This window comes from Microcebus murinus, chromosome 1 (assembly GCF_040939455.1).
Source record: "Microcebus murinus isolate Inina chromosome 1, M.murinus_Inina_mat1.0, whole genome shotgun sequence".
In the NCBI taxonomy this organism is placed as follows: Eukaryota; Metazoa; Chordata; class Mammalia; order Primates; family Cheirogaleidae; genus Microcebus; species Microcebus murinus.
The window spans coordinates 69,590,633-69,611,070 of NC_134104.1; the positions used below are offsets into that span (position 1 = coordinate 69,590,633).

The 20,438-nt window shown below is 33.9% G+C and overlaps 1 protein-coding gene across 2 annotated transcripts in view; it reads left to right on the top strand.

Annotated features, from left to right (window-relative positions):
• The window catches only part of ACAP2 (ArfGAP with coiled-coil, ankyrin repeat and PH domains 2), a 123,864-nt gene that overhangs the window by 50,372 nt on the left and 53,054 nt on the right, over window positions 1–20,438 (top strand). For both annotated transcript variants that reach the window (XM_012780281.2, XM_012780290.2), the window contains exons 2-6: window positions 1,926–1,983; window positions 9,254–9,373; window positions 10,239–10,292; window positions 17,843–17,901; window positions 19,531–19,714. In XM_012780281.2, the coding sequence (XP_012635735.1) occupies window positions 1,926–1,983; window positions 9,254–9,373; window positions 10,239–10,292; window positions 17,843–17,901; window positions 19,531–19,714 (475 nt within the window). The remainder of the gene's footprint in view (window positions 1–1,925; window positions 1,984–9,253; window positions 9,374–10,238; window positions 10,293–17,842; window positions 17,902–19,530; window positions 19,715–20,438) is intronic.

Consider the following 20,438-nt stretch of genomic DNA (forward strand, 5'->3'; position numbering starts at 1 on the left):
GTAGAGTTTCTTCCCTGACTAAACAAACATTTGAGCCTCTATAACTGCTATGGGGAGCCCAGACTAGTGAGAGAAGTGAACAATGATAGAGATATGCATCAGGTGCTGTAGGGGCACAGGAGGGCTATGACATTCAGCCTGAGTGGGTGAGGGGAGAGATTCCAAGAGGACTTACTTCTTGGAGAGGTGGTGTCTGAATTCCATTCCCCCCCTTAATAGCTTTTAAAATTACTTAACAATGCATAGTTGTTAAAAATAGTGAAACAGAAAGTATAAATCCTTGTTTATACTTTCTGCTTTCCAATTCTCATTCTTCAGAGTTATAGTTAATTGATTGGTAAATATGCTTCCAAATACTTTCCTATGCATAGGCCAACAGTTTTTTTTCTCCCACAAAATTGGGTTCAAACCATACATACAATTTTGTAGCTCACTTTTTTCCCCATGTAATACTCTATCATGTATATATTTCCGTGTTGGTAGCTATAGATGAACCTCATTTAAAAACTTGCTGCCTCACATGATAGGATGTATATACCATCATTTATTTACATTGTTTCCTATTTCCTATTGCAGGACATCTAGGTTTGCAGCCTGTTGTAAACAGTGGAGGAATATCCTTGTACAGATATATTTGTTCTCTTTTGTGCATTAAGTTTTAAATGATAAGCAGGTGAAGGGAGAGGATTAATGTGAGGGGGAAATGTTTTCTAGGCTAAGCAAACAATGTATAGTTTGGAGAACACTGCTGAAGAAAATGGCAAACTTTTAGTCAGAGAAGTATTTCTGTTTCAATGCTATGAAGGTGCAGCACCTCCCCTTTTCTTGAAACATAAGCTATAGGATCTCATAGGAATTTCTTTGCTGAATAATGTATAATTATTTTCATATTTTGGAAATTTAAAAACTTTTTAAAAAAAATAAATGTTACCAGATAGAGATAAAATTACAATGTGATAAAGTGACTATTCAGAGGTGAAGTGGGAGTTTTTGTTTTACTGTCTTTCCCTTTATTGTGTTGTCTAACTCAGAATATCTTACTCAGTGCTCAAAATACCTTTTTGTGTGTCTTGTCCCCCACTATCCAATCAAAACAAATTTGGGTTAATTCTTAAAATAGCTATTGGAAAATTGCTACTTTATTAAGTAGGTATGTGTAAATGGCATAGATGACTTAAAACAGATGAATTACATTTTGTTATATACTACTCTTTAGTATAAAACCTTATTATCCTTAAAGTGTTTTAGTTACTGCTGTTTTGTTTCAGACAAATTTCCAATTTTGGAATGTTGCCCTAGTGTGATAGTAAGTACTAACTAGTTTTATAATTTTATCATTCCCTTTTTTCAATGAGTACCTGACTTGTTTAATTTCTGCTTTTTACATAATCTAACCTTTGCTAATTTTTCTGTATTAAAATTATATTGTTAGAAGACATGAGGCTAAAATTCATCAGTGTTAGGTGCTGATTTTTAAAAAAAGGCTTTGGAAACAAAATGATGTATTAGACAAGAGTATTATCTTTCAGAGCTAGTTTTGAAAGTCAAAATCCTTCTTTTTGGTTGGGAACAATACTTTGCAGTTTGGTTGCATATGCTTTGTTGTCTAGAAATCTGATTCTTTGTAAGACTCAATTTTTAAATTTCTTATTCATTTAAAAAATACGTGCCAAATAGTTCCAATTAGTGTTATTAATTTGAATAATATTACTTCTTTGAGTAAATCAACCTAATGTGTTCACTCATTGTCCTAAACAATAATTGTATTATGAATTGCATTGTATGATTATGGAGTATTTATGCTTCATTCTAAGGTAATTATTACTTTATGTGAAGTGTAATTTTTAAGCATTCATGTGTGTAATTTTTGAAGAGTAAAATATACATTTGAACAAATGAAATAACTTTATATTTAATTTTTCTAGGGCTGCTTTAGAAGAAGTAGAAGGTGATGTGGCAGAATTGGAACTAAAACTTGATAAGGTAAATATTACATTTTTTACTTTTTAAAACATTTATTCTTGTTTTCCACAGATTGGTGGCTCATGTTTTTATCTCTATGAGGGAAAGCACTGCTATTATCTCAATTTTACACATGAGGAAATTAAGACTAGAGACATTAAATAGCTTGTTCAAAGTCTAATCTAAGTGCCAGAACAAGAATTTGAATCCATGTCTGACTTCAAAGCTCACTAAACATTCTTTGTATTGTTGGAAGCTTGTTTCTGTATTCTCCATCAAAAAGATGGCACCTGTGTTTTTTGATGCTTAATGGATTTCACACATAAACTAACCATTCTATAAATTTGAGTGACAGATTCAAATATAAATAAAATTTAAAATATTCGTTCCATTTTAAGCTAATACCAGAAATGTTTAATATATACTTAATAATTGATATGGTTATATTTTACATAAGGATAAATATACATTGATTCTACCCTTCTATTTTCCCTCCTCCCAAAGTTCCATAGTTACTTTTTTATTTCTCTGATTTGCGATCTTGATCCTTTATAAAATATACCTCTCCCAAATTCTTAAACTATAATCTATCATTTTTTCCTTTAGAACTATGGGGAGTTAGCATAGATGAGAACCTAAGAGAAACAAGAAATGCTTGTTATTGAAGGTAGTGGCATTGAAGGCCTAAAGACAGGGAGGGGTTGCCAGAAGCCTAGTTTAGTGATTTAACTGTGTGCAGGGCAAGTTCCACCTATAGTATCATTGTAAATCATGCCAGCAACAGGTTAAACTAGCTTGATGACTTAGCTTCTATTTATTTTGCTTATAATGTCTGTCACCAGTAGTTATATTCTTTCTGGTGAGTAATATTTTATGAGTGGCATTGCTCTACTGAGTTTAATTATTTATCCATTCTGCCAGGTGTTCTGGCATTGGAAGCATCATTCGTAGTTGCCATCCAGATAGAATTTCTGAAACTGTTGCATTGTCTCACTGGCATGCTTGCTCCCTGTTTGTTAAGCAGACACCATTTAAATCTCAGCTTATGTACTACTAAACTTTGGCTCTTTTTCTTGTATTACATTGTTTCTTAAATGTACTTCCCTTGAAACTATTATAATATTTGGTTTGTAGCATATCCTAGTAGTTAGGAGCACTAAGCCTGGAGCTGCCTGGGTTTGAATCTCCCTCTACAACTTACTAGTTGTATGGTCTTGGGCAAGCTCTTCAACCTTTCTGTGCCTCAGTTTCTTCATCTCCAAAATAGAGAAAATAAGAGTTTCTATGTATCTGTCTGATAGGGTTATTATGAGAATAAGGTGAAATAATACATATAGAGTGCTTAGCATGGTTCTTGGCACATGGTAAATTCTAAATAAACAGTAATGATGAAGACAGAGACTGTCTTTAAAAGGAAAAACCCCTCATTTGTGCACTTATTATATACAAAGTCCTGTGTTTTACTTATATAATTTCTAATCTTTACGACAATGTTGCAAAGTTGGTATTATTGCTAATTTGCACATGAAAAAATGTGAATTAGGGAGGATGTTGCTTATATAAGGATAGTCAGCAAGTGAGTTGTTTGTATTCCTATCAGCTGGCAAAGTATCACCTAGTAAAATATTGTTGAATGATCCAGGGCTACTATTAATAGTTTGATAATTTTGACTAACTTGACATTTAATCTTATTCTTAGGTACAAAATTTTCTTCTTCTTAGGTTTATCTTATTCGGTTATAATCTCATTCATCACTGTCATCTAATAAGGATTTTTTTTTTTTTTTTAAAGACACAGTCTTGCTCTGTTGCCTGGGCTAGAGTACCATGGCATCAGCCTAGCTCACAGCAACCTGAAACTCCTGGGCTCAAGTTTCAGGTTGGGCTGAAACCTGGGCTACAGCCTTCCAAGTAGTTTTGACTATAGGCACGTGCTGCTACACCAGGCTAATTTTTTCTATTTTTAGTAGAGATGGGGTCTTGATCTTGCTCAGGCTGGTCTCTAACTCCTGACCTCAAGCAATCCTCCTGCCTCATCCACCCAGAGTGCTAGGATTACAGGTGTTAGCCACCATGCCCGGCCACTCTCTCCCCTTGCTCCATTCCCCTTGCTAAGTCAGTTCTTCCACCCAGATAGTTGCAGAGAGTTTGTGTGTATGTATATATGGTTCTGCTATATGACCATTTCATTTTCTCCTGAGATAGTGACCTCTACTCCAATTCAGATACTTGTTTTCATGGCTGTATTCTATCCCTCATCACCATAGTTCTAATCTCTGAAATCTGGAATGCTGATAATCCTACTTTCTTACTTGATTATACAGTCCTTCCGGTTCTCAGCCTCGCTACTGCTTCAGTTTCAAGCTTACCTCTCGTCTTTCAATCTGTCTACTTGTGATATTTCAGATCACTTTTAACTTCACTTCAGAGTACTTATTTTTTTGTAATTTTTAAAAATTGAGACAAATTCACCTAACATAAAATCCACCATTTCAAAGGGTGGAGATTTTTAGTATAGTCACAGTGTTGTGCAGCCATCACTTATATCTAACTCCAAGATATTTCTGTCGCCCCAGAAAGAAACTCTGTACTTATTAGCAGTCATTCCCAATTTTCTCCTCCCTCTATCCACTGACAACCTAATCTACTTTCTGTCTCTGTGGATGTGCCTGTTCTGGAAATTTCATATAAATGGAATCATGCAATATTTGGCTTTTTGTGACTGGCTTCTTTCACTTAACATAATGTTTTTAAGGTTCATCCATGTTGTAGCATGTATTAGTGCTTCCTTTTTAGTGATGAATAACATGCCATTGTATGGATATACCACATTTTGTTTATTCATTCATCAGTTGGTAGACATTTGGGTTGTCTGTCTTTTTTGGTTATTATGAATAATGCTATGAGGGGCCCTTTCAATATACTGTTAATTTCACTACATCATTATTTCTCTTCAGAGACCTTTATTTCCCTTCTGTAACATCTACCTTTTAGAATGCTCACTGTCTTGTGTGATCATTTATGTTATTTGCTCCATAGCTGGGCTATAAAGCCCTACAGGAAATGTTATACAACTGTTTAGTGCAACCAAACGGAGCTACACATTCCTGGAATTCTTGATAAAAAGCAATTTTTTCTAAAACCCAATTAGGTTCTTCTCTTGTTCCCTTTAGCAGCTTTTCAATACTTTACTATTTTCTCAAAACTCACCACTTTGTTCTTCATTTTTAGCAGATGACCTTGTTTCTTCCTTCTCTTTAGTGGGAATGCCTTTATTTCTTGTTTCTAATCTAGAAACTTAACAGGATCTGTTCTTTGGTTTTTTCTCTTCCATTTGAGTGATAAGAGTATCTTTTATTTTTTTCTATGCAATTCCAAACCTTCTATCTGCTCAGGACTTTGCTTTAGCCATTTCTCTTCTTTCCCTTTTCGATCACCTCTTCTTATAAAGATGTTCAAATTTGATTTTTAAAAGGCAAAAGCAAACAACAAGAAAACCTCCACCTCTGACAAAGAAGCAAAATTCTTGATTCTATAATTACCATGTGCCAGTAACAGTTTGTGCCAAGATCTTTATGTGCATTATCTAACCCTCTTTATATGCTTTAGGTATCATATGGGAGAAGAAATTGAAGTCTGTTGAGGTTAGGTTACTCAGGCTCACTTAGTTAAGTATGGCATTAAGATTTGAACCTCAGCACCCTGAGCTGAGAATACTGTGTTTTTAACCATGATGTTTTACTGTTAACCTGTTTCTCTCTTTCTGTTTTTGTGGAAACTTTCAATTTAATTATTATTATTATTTTTTTTTTTTTGAGACAGAGTCTCGCTTTGTTGTCCAGGCTAGAGTGAGTGCCGTGGCGTCAGCCTAGCTCACAGCAACCTCAAACTCCTGGGCTTGAGTGATCCTTCTGCCTCAGCCTCCCGAGTAGCTGGGACTACAGGCATGCGCCACCATGCCCGGCTAATTTTTTATATATATATATCAGTTGGCCAATTAATTTCTTTCTATTTATAGTAGAGACGGGGTCTCGCTCTTGCTCAGGCTGGTTTTGAACTCCTGACCTTGAGCAATCCGTCCGCCTCGGCCTCCCAAGAGCTAGGATTACAGGCGTGAGCCACAGCGCCCGGCCCAATTTAATTATTTTTGAATTATTTAATATATTGAACAAGTAATACCACCTCTGTGGCACAAAATTCAAAGGCAAAAAAGTGTGTACTCAGTGAAAATTAGTCGTTTTCTAATCTCTTTCCTAGAAGAGTGCACTGCCTAGTTTCTTCTGTGTCCTTCCAGAAATTTTCTAAGTATATAAAATGACTCTCCTCATTCAAACAAAAATATTAGACTTGTTCTACATTGTGATTTTTCTCTTAATATATCTTGTGTGTTTTTGTTATTAACTATAAAGATGTCTTATGTTTAAATGACTGAATTGTATTATATGGACACATCATAATTTATTTATCTAGGTGTCTACTGATGGACACTTAGATTGCTGCCAATATTTTACTGTGACTATGATGAATAACTTTCCATGTGTCATTATGTGCAAATATATCTATATGATACATTTTTAAAAGTGAAACTGTTAAGTTAGAAGGTATGTGTGTTTTAAATTTTGATAGGTCTTGCTAAATTGCCTTCCTTATAAATTGTAGCAATTTATACTCCCAAAAAGAATATATGAGAGTGCCTGTTTCCTTATACCTACCCTCTCGAAAACAGCATGTTGTCAAACTTTTTGATCTTTGCTGTTCTGTAAAAAATAGTAATTTCTATTTCTTTTATTATGAGTGAGACTGAATATCTTTTCATGGGTTTAACACATTTGTACTTCCTTTTTTTGGAATAATTTGTACATGTCTATCACCCATTTTTTCTAGTGGATGGTTAGGTTTTCAAAATGATTTGTCTGTCTTTTCTTTTGGTAGAGAAATTAGTCCCTTGTGATTTGTTGCTAATATTGTTGTCTTTGTGTTTATTATTTTATCCTTACAAAAATGTTTTATTTTTATGTAGTTGAATTTATCAATTGCTTTTTTTCTATGGCTTTCAAGGTTTGCATTCTTCTCAGGCTTTTCCCACTTTGAGATTATTAAAACAACAACAATAACAACAACAACAACAAAAAACCCTTGGCCAGGCTGAGTGCAGTGGCTCATGCCTATAATCTTAGCACTTTGGGAGGCAGAAGCAGGAGGATTGCTTGAGCCCAGGAGTTTGAGGTTGCAGTGAGTGATGCCACTGCATTCTATCCCAGGCAAAAGAGCAAGACCCTATCTCAAAAAAACAAAAACAACTAACCAACCAACCAACCGACCAAACAAACAAAAAACCCAAAAATAACCCCCAAAAGTCCTCTGCCAAGCACAATGGCTCATGCCTGTAATCTCAGCACTTTTGGCAAGCCAAGGATTGCTTAAGGCCAGGAGTTCAGGACCAGCCTTGGTAACATAGCTAGAGACCCTGTCTCTACAAAAAGTAAGAAAAATTAGCCAGGTGTGGTGGCGTGTGCCTGTAGTCCCAGCTATTCATGAGGCTGAGGTGGGAGGATCACTTGAGCCCAGGAGTTTGAGGTTGCATTGAGCTATGATCATGCCATTGCATTCTACCTTGGGTGTCAGAGTGAGACCTGGTCTCTCTCTTTTTTTTAAATCTTCCTGTTTTTTTCTTAGTTTTCTGATTTCATTTTTTTTATGTTTAAATCTTTATTCCATCTGAAATTAATTGTGAGGTTTTGGAATCTAACAGTTTCTCCTCCCTGCCCCTTATGGTTCTCCAGTGTCCCTGATGTCAGTTATTGGACGCTCCCCTCCCACACCCCACTGGCTGGAATATTACTTTAATCAAATACTATATATTTGTATCTGTTTTTTGAGTGTGTATTCTGTTCCATTGATCAGTTTGTTTATCCACATTCACTACCAGAGTTTAATTACTATATCTTTATAATATATTTTAATATCGCATAGAGCTAATGTTCCCTCCTTACTTCAAAAAAAATTGTTTTTTGCTGTTCTTGCATGGTGGTTAGAATCAGTTTTTCTGGTAAGACATTATATTTTATTTTGTAAATAGCAAACTATTTAAAAGACTTATCTCTGCCAGCGTTTCTCATAGAACATTGGTCCTATGAGAATGCTTCCTCCAAATAAAATTACACAGTCAAATATTTTTGAGAAATGTTGTATGTTATACCTCCTCTCTTCAATGTACATTAATATGTCAAAAACTCTTAAAAGTTTAGCAGTATCTCATGTTGCCTTTTCCTGGAATCCTTCCCCTGGTCCCCACAGTCCTGGTTAGGCCTTCTTCCTTTGTTCACTCATGCATTTTTTTGTTGTAGCAGTTGTGTCTGTGTGCTGTAGAATTTATCTGCTTGTCAACTGGTTAGAATTAGAGCTTCTTGAGAGCAGAAATTATGTTTTTAATTTCTGTTTCTCTAGGCCTTAGGGCAACAGTTTTAAGTTATACCCTTGGGATCCTTTAGGAGTTTTTTTATGTTTTTCTTGGCTCTTTATCCTCTTCTTGGTGTTCCCCTTTCCATCCCCCTCAGTGCTCTTTTCTCCATCTAGAGCAGTTTCACTTTTATCTGTTTTTTAATATTTGACATGGCACCCAAAATTTTGTTTAAAGAAAATGTTCTATGTCTTAATGAAAGAAAGAAAAGAGAGAAGGAAGAAGGAAAGGGGGAAAAAGTGGGAGGGAGGAGGGGAGAGATAGAGAAAGAAGAAAGGAAAAGAAAGAGAAAAGCTCAGTCCTAAGGCTTATGCAATGCCTAGAATAATAGGCATTGGAGAAATATTTTTTGGGTAAGTGGTTGATTAATCAGTTCAGACATCTGCTTTTGATAGACTGATTTTGAAATGATCAGCACAACTAATCTACCATACTAGTTTATTCTAAAACTTTCCTCCAGTATACTATAGTTAAAAAAAAAATTTAAATATCTTTTTATCATATGGCTTACTTATCCTTTTCTTCTAGGAGTTACTTAATAAATTTTTGTGGGGTTAATTTATGGGATTGAATCTGACTTGAAATGATTTCTTTTTGTTGTTGTTATCAGATAGCCTTTGGATCCTAAAGGTCAACTTTTTTTTAGTACAATTCTCCTACAAATTTACTTTATAAGCAAGAGGAAAAAATAATTTTCAGTTAGTCCATTTTGAATTTATTGATGAAACATAATTTAACTAGGTTAACTCATGGGGTTACTCCTAACACTTGTTCAACTAAGTTAATTTGTAAAATTATTTTCAACTTGATGTAATTTTTTTTCTTTTTCAGCTTGTGAAGCTTTGTATTGCTATGATTGATACTGGAAAAGCCTTTTGTGTTGCAAATAAACAGTTCATGAATGGGATTCGAGACCTGGCTCAGTATTCTAGTAATGATGCTGTAGTTGAGGTTAGTATTATTAAAATTGCAGTGAAAATGAAAAAAATGCAACAAGACATTAAAGAAATGTATATTCATTTACCTACCTGATATTACTAGTTATGGTGATCCTTAAAATTAGAAATATAAAAGCTATCATTGCTATCTTATATAATTCTCTTTTCTAAGATAATTAGAAATTGTTGTTTAATTTGTATTATACATACCGAGCATCCCTCTTCTAACCCAGCTTCTCATTGTTTTGCCCAGTTTACTAAGTTTACTTGCTGCTAGGTGAGCTGAAACATTTGCCAGAGGTCCTGAGCAGGAAATACAGGATGATACCTACTAGTAGATGCTTATAGGGGCAAGCTGTGAACCTTAACCTGAGAATAATATGAATATGTAACTGTATGAATGGCGGGCTGTCTAGGTTCTGGTCAGACAGCTATGTTGGATTAACTTAGATCCCTTGCTATACTGTGTGATGTTAGGGTATTTCTTCCCCAAGGAAAAAAAATAATCTCTTTTTTGGAAAAGAAACGGGTGTGGTTGGGTGATTATTTGGTCCATAGACGCTTAAATGATCACGTAATCTTGATACGATCAAACAATTTTACCTTTAGGTTTATATATGCCATTCCTATTTGTTAGGGTAATACTATTGATGGGGCAGTACTAATTCTTTGACTTTTCTAGAGTTTTATATGTTTCCACTTGTAGACTTGATCTTTCTGCAGAGCATCCTCAGGAAGTAGTGAGAGTGCCCTTGGAAATAAATGTTACTGATTACAATGTAACTTGATCTTTCTGTCAGAAACGCTGAAATAACATTTTTGTGGCCTATTTTACCAGCTCATAAATGACTTGGTTTCTTTTTATTTCTTTCTCATAGACAAGTTTGACCAAGTTTTCTGACAGTCTTCAAGAAATGATAAATTTTCACACAGTAAGTGTCAGTAAGTAGGTGTTACTATGACCATGTTAATAGTTTAGTACTTTCCTTAGGTGGCAGGATTTTGTACAGTGACTAAAGTTGAATTCAATGACTTTGATCAACAACTTTTTAGTTTGGTGGATCTAAAATGTACACTGAGTGTGTGACTGTGTGTACACGTGTGTGTTTGTGTGTATGAGAGAGAGAGAGAATATACATCTTACTTCCCATTCCGTTGTAGTGAACTTAATATCAATGAGGTACTCACCCATAAAAGTTAATTTTTCCCTTTTGAGTTGTGGCTTTGTAAGTTTTTGAACAGTTATTTAAAAATAGTTAGGTAAGAAATAAGTTTCTTATTAAGATACTTAACAGTATATCCCATTTATCTGATCAGTTGCTTATATTAAAGACTGCTATAATCTTTGAACTATCTTTAAGATTTGAGACTGTTATCCATCAAGAAGGAAGGTATATGTTACTTTCAGAATGTCATGAAATTCCTTTATAAATTTTGTAAAAGTTTACTGGAGATATGGTAGCTTATAAACTATATACTGCTGCTGCTTTTTTTAAAAACACAGATGGGGTCTCAATCTGTTGCCCAGGCTGGAATGCAGAAGCCCAATCATAGCTCATTGTACCGAACTCATGGGCTCACGCTATCCTCCCACCTTAGCCTCCTGAGTAGCCAGGACTACAGGCACACTCCATCACACCTGGCTAATTTTGCTTATTTTTTTGTAGAGATGGAGTCTCTTGCTGTATTGCCCAGGCTGGTCTTGAACTCCTTTTCTCAAGTAATCTTCCTGCTTCAGCCTCCCAAAGTTCTGAGATTATAGGCATGAGCCACTGCTCCCAGCCTGTATGCTTCTTAAATTATTTAAAAGGCTTAATTGATATGGCTGCCATGTAATTATGTATTCAGTGCTTCAAAATTTATTAGCTGCTGTCTAGAACAACAATATCAATACTCATATTCTTTATAAAATCTGCTAATTTTTGGTTCCTAGTTAATTTGATTTTCTTAAAGTTTTTTGTTGGTCATATTAAGGATAAAGTTATATGACAATATTTTAATTGTAGTTCAAATTTTAGCTGTATCAATACTGACATGTGCAATTATCTGCTTGAGTGCTTGTTTTTAGTTCTTTTGGATATATACCTAGGTATGGAATTGCTGGGTCATATGGTAATTCTACGTTTAACTTTTTGAGGAGCTGTCAAACTGTTTCCCACAGAGGTGGCATCATTTTATGTTCCCACCAGCAATGTACGAATGTTCCAGTTTCTTCACGTCATTGTCAGCACTTATTATTTTCCTTTATTTCAATTTTAAATTATAGCCATCCTGGTAGGTGTGAAGTGGTATCTCATTGTATTTTTGATTTGTATTTCTTTAATGACTAATATAGTTGAGCATCTTTTATGTGCTTATTGGCCTTCTGTGTATCTTTTGCAATTCTTACTATTGTTGTCCGTTGAAGTTCTTTGTCCATTTTTTAAACAGGTTGAGTTATAGTTTTGTTGAGTTATAGTTACAGAATTCTTCATACTGGATATTAAATCCTTATCAATATATGTGAGACAAATATTTTCTCCCATTTTGTTGGTTTCCTTTTTTACTTTCTTGAAAATGTCCTTTGCTGCACAAAAGTTTTAAATTTTGATGAAATTTGAAGTCCAGTTTATCTAGTTTTTCTTTTTTTACTTGTGCTTTTGATGTCCTGTCTAAGAAAAGCCATTGCCAAATCCAAGGTCATGGAGATTTATCCCTGTGTTTTCTTCTAAGAGTTTTATTGTTTCAGCTCTTATGTGTTATACCAATTTGACCACTTACTAGTTTTCTTTTTTGCCTTCTATTGAGTTAGGATGCCAGCATTTGGTATAGTTGATTTCTCTTTAAATCAAATGATCTTTTGGATTTAATTTGATTAAAAAATGTAATATAGTAAGAATTATTTTTTTGTCATAAATTATTTATTTTAAATTAACATAATAGGTTAACTATTTAATAGGTTAATTATTTATTATCCTTTGAAATATTCCTATCGCTCATATTTTGTTTAAATCAGTAAGTCTTATACTATTGTTATATATAAGAATACTTTGTTTTTTTGTTATATGTGAAAAGCTATGATAAACTTTTGACAAATAAATCGTTTAATTGTATGTTGGAAGCTTTTTTGATCAAGAAATATTTCTTCAAAATATTTTATAAATTACTCTTTTAGAGTAAATTCGATCTTTAAAAATCAGGTTTGTTTGATGGAAAGTGTATATGTATTATTTGCTTCAAGGGGATAGAGATTGGTCTTTTTAATGTTCATGCTCTCAATGTGTACCTACATTCCTGAAACCTAGGCAGAGATTCCACTAATGTGTGTTTTTCCTTTCTAAAATTGAAAGCAGTCAGTGTTTCTTGACTTAAACATTGTGAAAAGAACTTAGGAATAGATGGAGATAACTTAATTTTTATCCTTAAAACTTTTTTTTGTATAATGCTTCTCTTTTCCATATACTCAATGTTCAATAAATTAGCAGAATATACCCTAAATCCAACTATCAGTAGTTTCTCTGCCACCTCCAAGTCTAAACTCCCACTGCCTCTTTTTTAGGCTTCTTTCTACAATAGCCTCCGAGCTGTGCCTCTTCTTCTCTTCTTTGCCTTCTACAATGAATTCTGAAGACAGCAACCAGAATGAACTTTTAAAAATATAAATTAGCCGGGCGCGGTGGCTCACGCCTGTAATCCTAGCTCTTGGGAGGCTGAGGCGGGCGGATTGCTCAAGGTCAGGAGTTCAAAACCAGCCTGAGCAAGAGCGAGACCCCGTCTCTACTATAAATAGAAAGAAATTAATTGGCCAACTGATATATATATAAAAAATTAGCCGGGCATGGTGGCGCATGCCTGTAGTCCCAGCTACTTGGGAGGCTGAGGCAGAAGGATCGCTCGAGCCCAGGAGTTTGAGGTTGCTGTGAGCTAGGCTGACGCCACAGCACTCACTCTAGCCTGGGCAACAAAGCGAGACTCTTGTCTCAAAAAAAAAATATATATATATATATATATATTAATTAGGCCAGATGCAGTGGCTCACTCTGGGAGGCTGAGGCAGGAGGATTACTTGAGGTCAGGAGTTTGAGACCAGTCAGAGCAAGACCCCATCTCTACCAAAAATGGAAAAATGTTAGCTGGGTGTGGTGGCGCACGCTTGTGCGCACTGGTAGTCCCAGCTACTTGGGAGGCTGAGGGAGGAGGATCACTTGAGTCTGGGAGTTTGAGGTTGCAGGGAGCTATAGTGAGGTCACTACATTCTATTCAGGATGACAGTTCAGGATTCACATTCAGGATTCATATTCAGGATTCACAACACTCCCATGCTGTAGTCATTCCCTGTCACACTCAGAATAATGTCCTAACCAAGGCCTGCCAAGCCCATTGTGATTAAGCTCCTGCTCATACTCCCAGGTCTTGCCTCTATTCTGCCTGGCTGTAGCCATTTGGATTTTTTGTTCTTTGAACATACTGAAGTGACTCTCATTTCAGGGCTTTGTGCTTATTTCTGTTCTATCTGGAATGTTCTTACTTCACATCTGTGTGTGGCTAGTTTCCTCACAATATTCCTTCCCACATACATACATACATACATACATTCATTCATTCATTCATTCATTCATTCATTCCAGCATAGTATGGGGGTACAAATGTTAAGGTTATGCTCCCTCACTTTCTTTAGGTTACTACCTGTCAGCGAGTCCTTCCTTATCTACCCTATTGTCACTCTCTGTCACTTTACCTTGCCATTACATGCACATACACACAAGAGATTATACATATATGTATACACACATATACATGTACACATACATGGTGTGTTTTCAAATATATATACTTATTTTATTGTCTAAGTTCCATGACTAGAGGAACTTTGTTATGTTCATCTCAGTACCTAGAATAGTACTTGGTAGAAAGGAAGTTTCTCATGGCAGGTTTAATGTGAGGTTATGGACTCAAGAACAATCTTAAATGTTTTTTCACTTTTTGTTTTTTTTTTAAACATAGGGTCTTGCTATGTCACCAAAACTGGAGTAGGTGTGTTTATTCTCAGATGTAGTCATAGTATACTACAGCCTCAAACTCTGGGCTGAAGTGGTCCCTGCCCCCCTCAGGCTCCCAAGTAGCTAGTGTTACAGGCTCTCACCTGGTTTAGTTTTTAAATTTTTTGTAGAGACAGGGTCTTGTTATGTTGTCCAGGCTGGTCTTGAACTCCTGGGCTCAAGCAATCCTCCCACCTCAGCCTCCCAAATTGCTGGGATTACAGGCATGAACTATTGTACCTGGCCCTAGATGACATTTAATCATAAAAAAATCCTGAAATTATAAATTGCTATTTATTATAATATTTAAATATGATCTCAAAACTATTTGTTAAAATATGGGAAAAGCCTAATTATATAAAATGCTTTGTTTTAGTAGCATTCTCTGCAATGGGATTTTAATTACAGAGCACTCCAGTATAAAGGAGACTTAAGAAAAACTGCTTTCTGGAAAGTAATAAATAGTGGAACCTGCTTTACATTCTGTAGCAGAGATCACAGCACTTGGGTTTTGATGTTATCAGTTTTTGTTAGGATAAAAGTCTGGATTTTCTAGAGATGTCATTTATAAATCACTTTGTGGGCCTAAATAAATGTTTGAAAATAATAGAACCATTTGTGTTGTTAAGTCAAGTAAAGATTCAGCATACATTAGGATTTGATTATCTAGGCATTAAAATAGGTCATTTAGATTATCTTGTGATTTATGTCTTTACTTATATCTTGTGATTTATGTCTTATAACAATGGATAGAACTGTTTCTTATGCTCTCTTTTACAATGAGAATTTCCCTGGCGTGCTCTTTAACTTATATATCTTTATGAGATTTGAACACATGACTTTTCCAAAGATATTAGAGTAGATTTGGTGTGAAGACTTAACTAGTTTTCCTGGAACTTAGAGGTTTTGATGACTTCACTGATGACTCTTTCAGATTCTGATTTGCTGTTGGTATAGGAATTTAGAATATTTATTGATTACCTTTTCTAAATGTAGCTTTAAAATTGATTTCCTATATAAATTCTATGAAAACGTATGACTCTTTAAGTTTGAGTTTCTAAATTAGAGCTGTACACTCATTAACTCAACAGATAGTTTTAGATAATGAAAATACAGTAGTTTTAGTGTTTCCCAACTTTTTTCAGCTCATGGCACAGATTGAAACTGATGGTCATATTTGTATGGGACACTGGGGAAAACTGCAGGGGGACCTGAGGGCACTCATGAAAAATTTTTATTTTTTAAAGGAATTTTTAAAGGAATTGTGTCTTACAAAAACACAGTGTTAGGGAAGATATTATATATTGAGTGTGTACAACCCTTCCAAATATTTAAAACATATTTTAATGAGGAGCTTGAGCTTGCTTACATAAGTATAACTTAAAAAAAAATACAGGTTTTTATGCATGAGATGGCTTCAAGCAATTCCTACTCAGGATTTAAAATTGATGATGTTTTCAAATTCTTGGTCATTGTCATTGATAAGAAACTTTGCCTACAGAGGCATATTAGTGAAAGGCAGAGAAATATTTATTGCTCTTCTCCTCTGGCTCTCAGGAGCTTCATTTTCACTTAATTAGAATTTAAATAATTCCATCTCTTCAAATTGTATTTCAAAGGGGCAATCATTCATTAATGGAACTGTTAGTTTTCTCTCATTGACACAACTAATGCTTAAATTTTCTGGGATAAATTGAACAGATTTTGAATAAAATAATGGTGAAGCTTTCCTGCAGTTCTCCATAGAATATGCTTCACTTCTTCCCTTTCCCTCTTTACCCCACTTTGAATGATTCTCCTTTTGGATTCAGGTAACATACACATGTACACAGAGATTATATATACATGTCTACACACATATACATGTACACATGAAATGCATAAATGCATTAAGATTCACCTATGTTGTTGCAGGTATTAATAGTTCCTTTTTATTGCTGAGTAGTAGTGTATGAATGTACCATAGTTTGTTTCTCCATTCACTAGTTGAAGGACATTTGGGTTGTTTTCATTTTTTGGTAATTAGGAATGAAACTGCTGTAGACATTTGCATACAGATTTTTATGTGGACCTAAGTTTTGATTTCTTTTGGGCAAATACCTAGGAATAGGATTGCTAGGTTTTATGTAAGTTTAGCTTTAACTTTATATGATATGGGAGGTTTTAAAGTATAGATTCTATTTCCTTAATTCTGTTCGGTTATCAGTTCCATCTTGAGTGAGTTTTGGAAGTTTTTATCTGTCAAAGAATGTGTCCATTTCATTTATTGAATTTATACAATACAATTGTTCCCCAGCTCTGCCGACTGTCTTTCTAATATATTTACAATCTGTGATGAAGATATCTCTCTCCTTCTTGATATTTGAAATTTGTGCTTTCTTTTTGATCACTTTGGCTGGAGGTTTATCATTTCATAATCTTTTCAACCAGCTTTTGGACTCGTTGATTTTTTTTTCTCTGTTGATTTTTACTCAGATCTTTATTATTTCCTTTTTCCTGCTTAGTTTGGGTTGAATACTTTGGTTTTAACATACTATAGAAAAACTTTGTTCTGTGGAAATAAATTGACAAATTTTGAAACCCCAGACTACATCCAGATTCCAGATTGTGTGTGTATGTGTGTGTCTTAATTAGGAGAAAATAGAAGACACAATTTCAGAAAGTATGAAATTATGGTATTGATTTTAATTAATATTGTTTTTAATTAGTTTTACTTGTAAGAAGGACACAGGATTTTCTTTTTGCTTTGAGTTTTCTGCCTGTTATCTAATTCTGTTTCAAACTCAGAATGAAGTATATCTGTAAATTATGAAGTTACTTGGAATTTCCATAATAAGCCCTGTGACATTTACCGTACACAGAGCCATCAGTGTTAAGTATGTGGCATCATTTAAGTGGGGGCAAAATACTGTTCTGAGAAATAAAATTTTATTCTTGTCTCTAATCTTAGCAATATTTGACCTAAAGGACTATGCAATGTTTACTTGAATTCAAAACACACAATGCTTAAATCCCCAAGTCTTCTCAAATGAGTAACCTCTAACTAAGGTATATGGCAGTTATAGAGTTGTTTTCATTTGGTATCCTTTGATATATGGGAGTAAGGAATTTCTGTGATGGTTAGAGTGGGATTTGCATTACTATTTTAGGTTGTCTTCCAAAGCCTGAATTAGAATAAAGGAAATAGGTTGCTCTACTGTTTGAGCATTCTGTTTAAATATTAAGGCAGTTTTGTTTTTCTCTGTAAATAGAAGTAATTTTATTTTTGAGACAGGTGAAATTGGCTTAAAATCTGTTTCAATTTCTTTTTTAAACATATTTCTTTTGTAGTCTTCAGTAAGAAGAAATATAGGTGGTATTAGAATTATAGTATTGATGAAGGGATGCAGTATTTGTAGAACTACTAGAAAATTATTTTCTTTGTTTACTTTTCTAATCACTAAATATTACATTTTATTTTTTAGATCCTGTTTGACCAAACTCAAAGATCAATTAAGGCACAGCTTCAGAACTTTGTTAAAGAGTAAGTTAATTACAGAGGCAAAGAGGAAATAAAAGCAACCATTTCATGACCACTTCTGGGAATTGGTATCTTTTGGAAGAAATTATGGGCCATGAATTACTGAAATTACTAAAAAATTGAATTTTTTGTTTTTTGTTTTGAAATATATATTGTATTTCTTCCTAAATTACTCTGCAATGGAATCAGATTTCATGTCTTTTAGTGAATCATTTACATTATGACTATGTGTTTAGGATAAATAGCTAGAGTTATAGTTTTAAAAATATTTTTAAATGTAATAAATAATGTGATTGACCTTTCATATCAAAGCTAATCCAAAAGTGATTGGAATGCTATTAGTTATTGTAGTTGAAACTAAGTTTTCCATTGTTACAATGATTTTTTCTTTGAAGAGGAGATAAATATATGAGAATGAGTCATGGAAGCATGTACCGTTTTTTGTTACATGAGTCTTTTGTGTCACAACCATCACATTTTATATGTGAAATAAAATGGAACTAGAAATAAAACAACTCTGAACTTTCTGAGTTAGGAAAGTTTGCCTTTTTCTCATTAATAATTCAGTTTTTCTCTTTTAATTTTTGACTGAGGATATATAAAATTACAGATAAAGTTGATTATGATATAGTATTCAGGATACATTATAGAAATTACAGGCTGTAAATAGTATCAGATCTCATCAACATAGTACACTGTTTTAGTAGTTTAGAATTTGTTATCCTAGAGGTGATGTCTTGCAGATTCTATATAAATTATTTCATAATAGACTAACACTCAGAATGTCCTCATAGAATGTATACATAAAAATTTATGACTTCCTTCAAAAGGTTTAAAGTCTTTCTTATGTATACTTTATTATGATTTTTTAAAAAATCATTTATCTTGAGGTTATTTTGCCCGGTTCTCTTATAGAAAAATAAAAGCAAAAAGATGTTATATGACTTATCTAAGATCAGTAATGAATCAAGTGTTTCAGATTTTCAAATAGTTGAAAGAGATACTAATACCTTTTACTGGTACAACAATTCTTTTAGAAATTTGTGTGTGTGTGTATGTGTTAAGAGTTGTTTTATTCATGCCTTTTGATCCAGTAATTCCTTCCAAGAAGAAATGAATGTTGTTTCTAGAAGTGTAGGATCTGTAGACCACCCATACGAGTAAAATCAAGGGTGTGTCCTTAAAAAACTCTCAGATTTCTAGGATTTATCCCAGAAATGAAGTGTAATCTCTGGGAAAGGGTCTTGGAATTTGTATTTTAAACAAGTGCCCTATGGTGATTCATATGTATACTACTGTTTAAAAATCATTTGTTTAAATAATAGTACATCTCCCTGAATTTGTCTTTAGAAATTAACTTTGCCTTTTATGTTTCTGTAATGTTAATTTGATAATTTATTTTCACCTCAAGTTATGTAGATTTAAATAAAGAAATGTTAGCTGACTGTATTAGGTTGTACATATAATTCAGAAACAGTATATTAATATGTTTTAGTGGGAAGTGCTGGTGAATGTCAATGCAAGGTGAAACAAATAAGTGGAAGAACACAAGAATTAAATTCTAAATGTTATTTTGCTAAAGTTTTTGATCAAGAAGGTTTTAATGAAAGTTTCATGGTTTTTATTTTTTAGAGATCTTAGAAAATTCAAAGATGCCAAGAAGCAATTTGAAAAAGTCAGTGAAGAAAAAGAAAATGCATTAGTAAAAAATGCTCAAGTACAAAGAAACAAACAGCATGAAGTTGAAGAAGCCACAAACATTCTCACAGCAACAAGAAAATGTTTTCGACATATAGCCCTTGACTATGTACTTCAGGTATATACTTTATTACTATATATGTTTTCAAACAATGATTATTATGCCGGGTGTGGTAGCTTATGCCTGTAATCCTCATACTTTGGGAAGCCGAGGTGGGAGGATTGCTTGAGCCCAAGAGTTCAAGACTAGCCTGGGCAACATAGTGAGATGCTGTCTCTATAAAAATTTGAAAAATTATTCAGTTGTGATAGCACGTGCCTGTAGTCCCAGCTACTTAGGAGGCTGAGGCAGGAAGATCTTTTGAGCCCAGGAGTTTGAGGTTGCAGTGAGCTATGATGATACCACTGTACTATAGCTCAGGCAATAAAGTGAGACCTTGTCCCCCCAAAAGCATAACAAAACAACAAAAAATAAAACCAATGGAAAAATAAAAAATAAAACCAATGCTTACTAAACAGGTTATTACTTTTGAACGATTGCGTCAAGAAAAAATACTTTTTCTTTGAATTTAAAATTAAAACATCTTTTATGGAAAAATTTCATCTATGTGTATATCTGTGTGTGTATCTACTTGTGTGGTTGTGCATACCTTTGGTTCTGAGTTCTTCATCTTTGCACTTAACATTATGATTTCTATCCACTTATAAATGTTTTAAAAAGTGCTAAATTTTATTCTGTGGAGTTGTTATGTCAATTTAATTGATACTTGATTATCAGACATTTATGGTGTTCAAGTTTTTACTGACAATAGTGAAAATATAATTTCTAAGAATTATAAGTG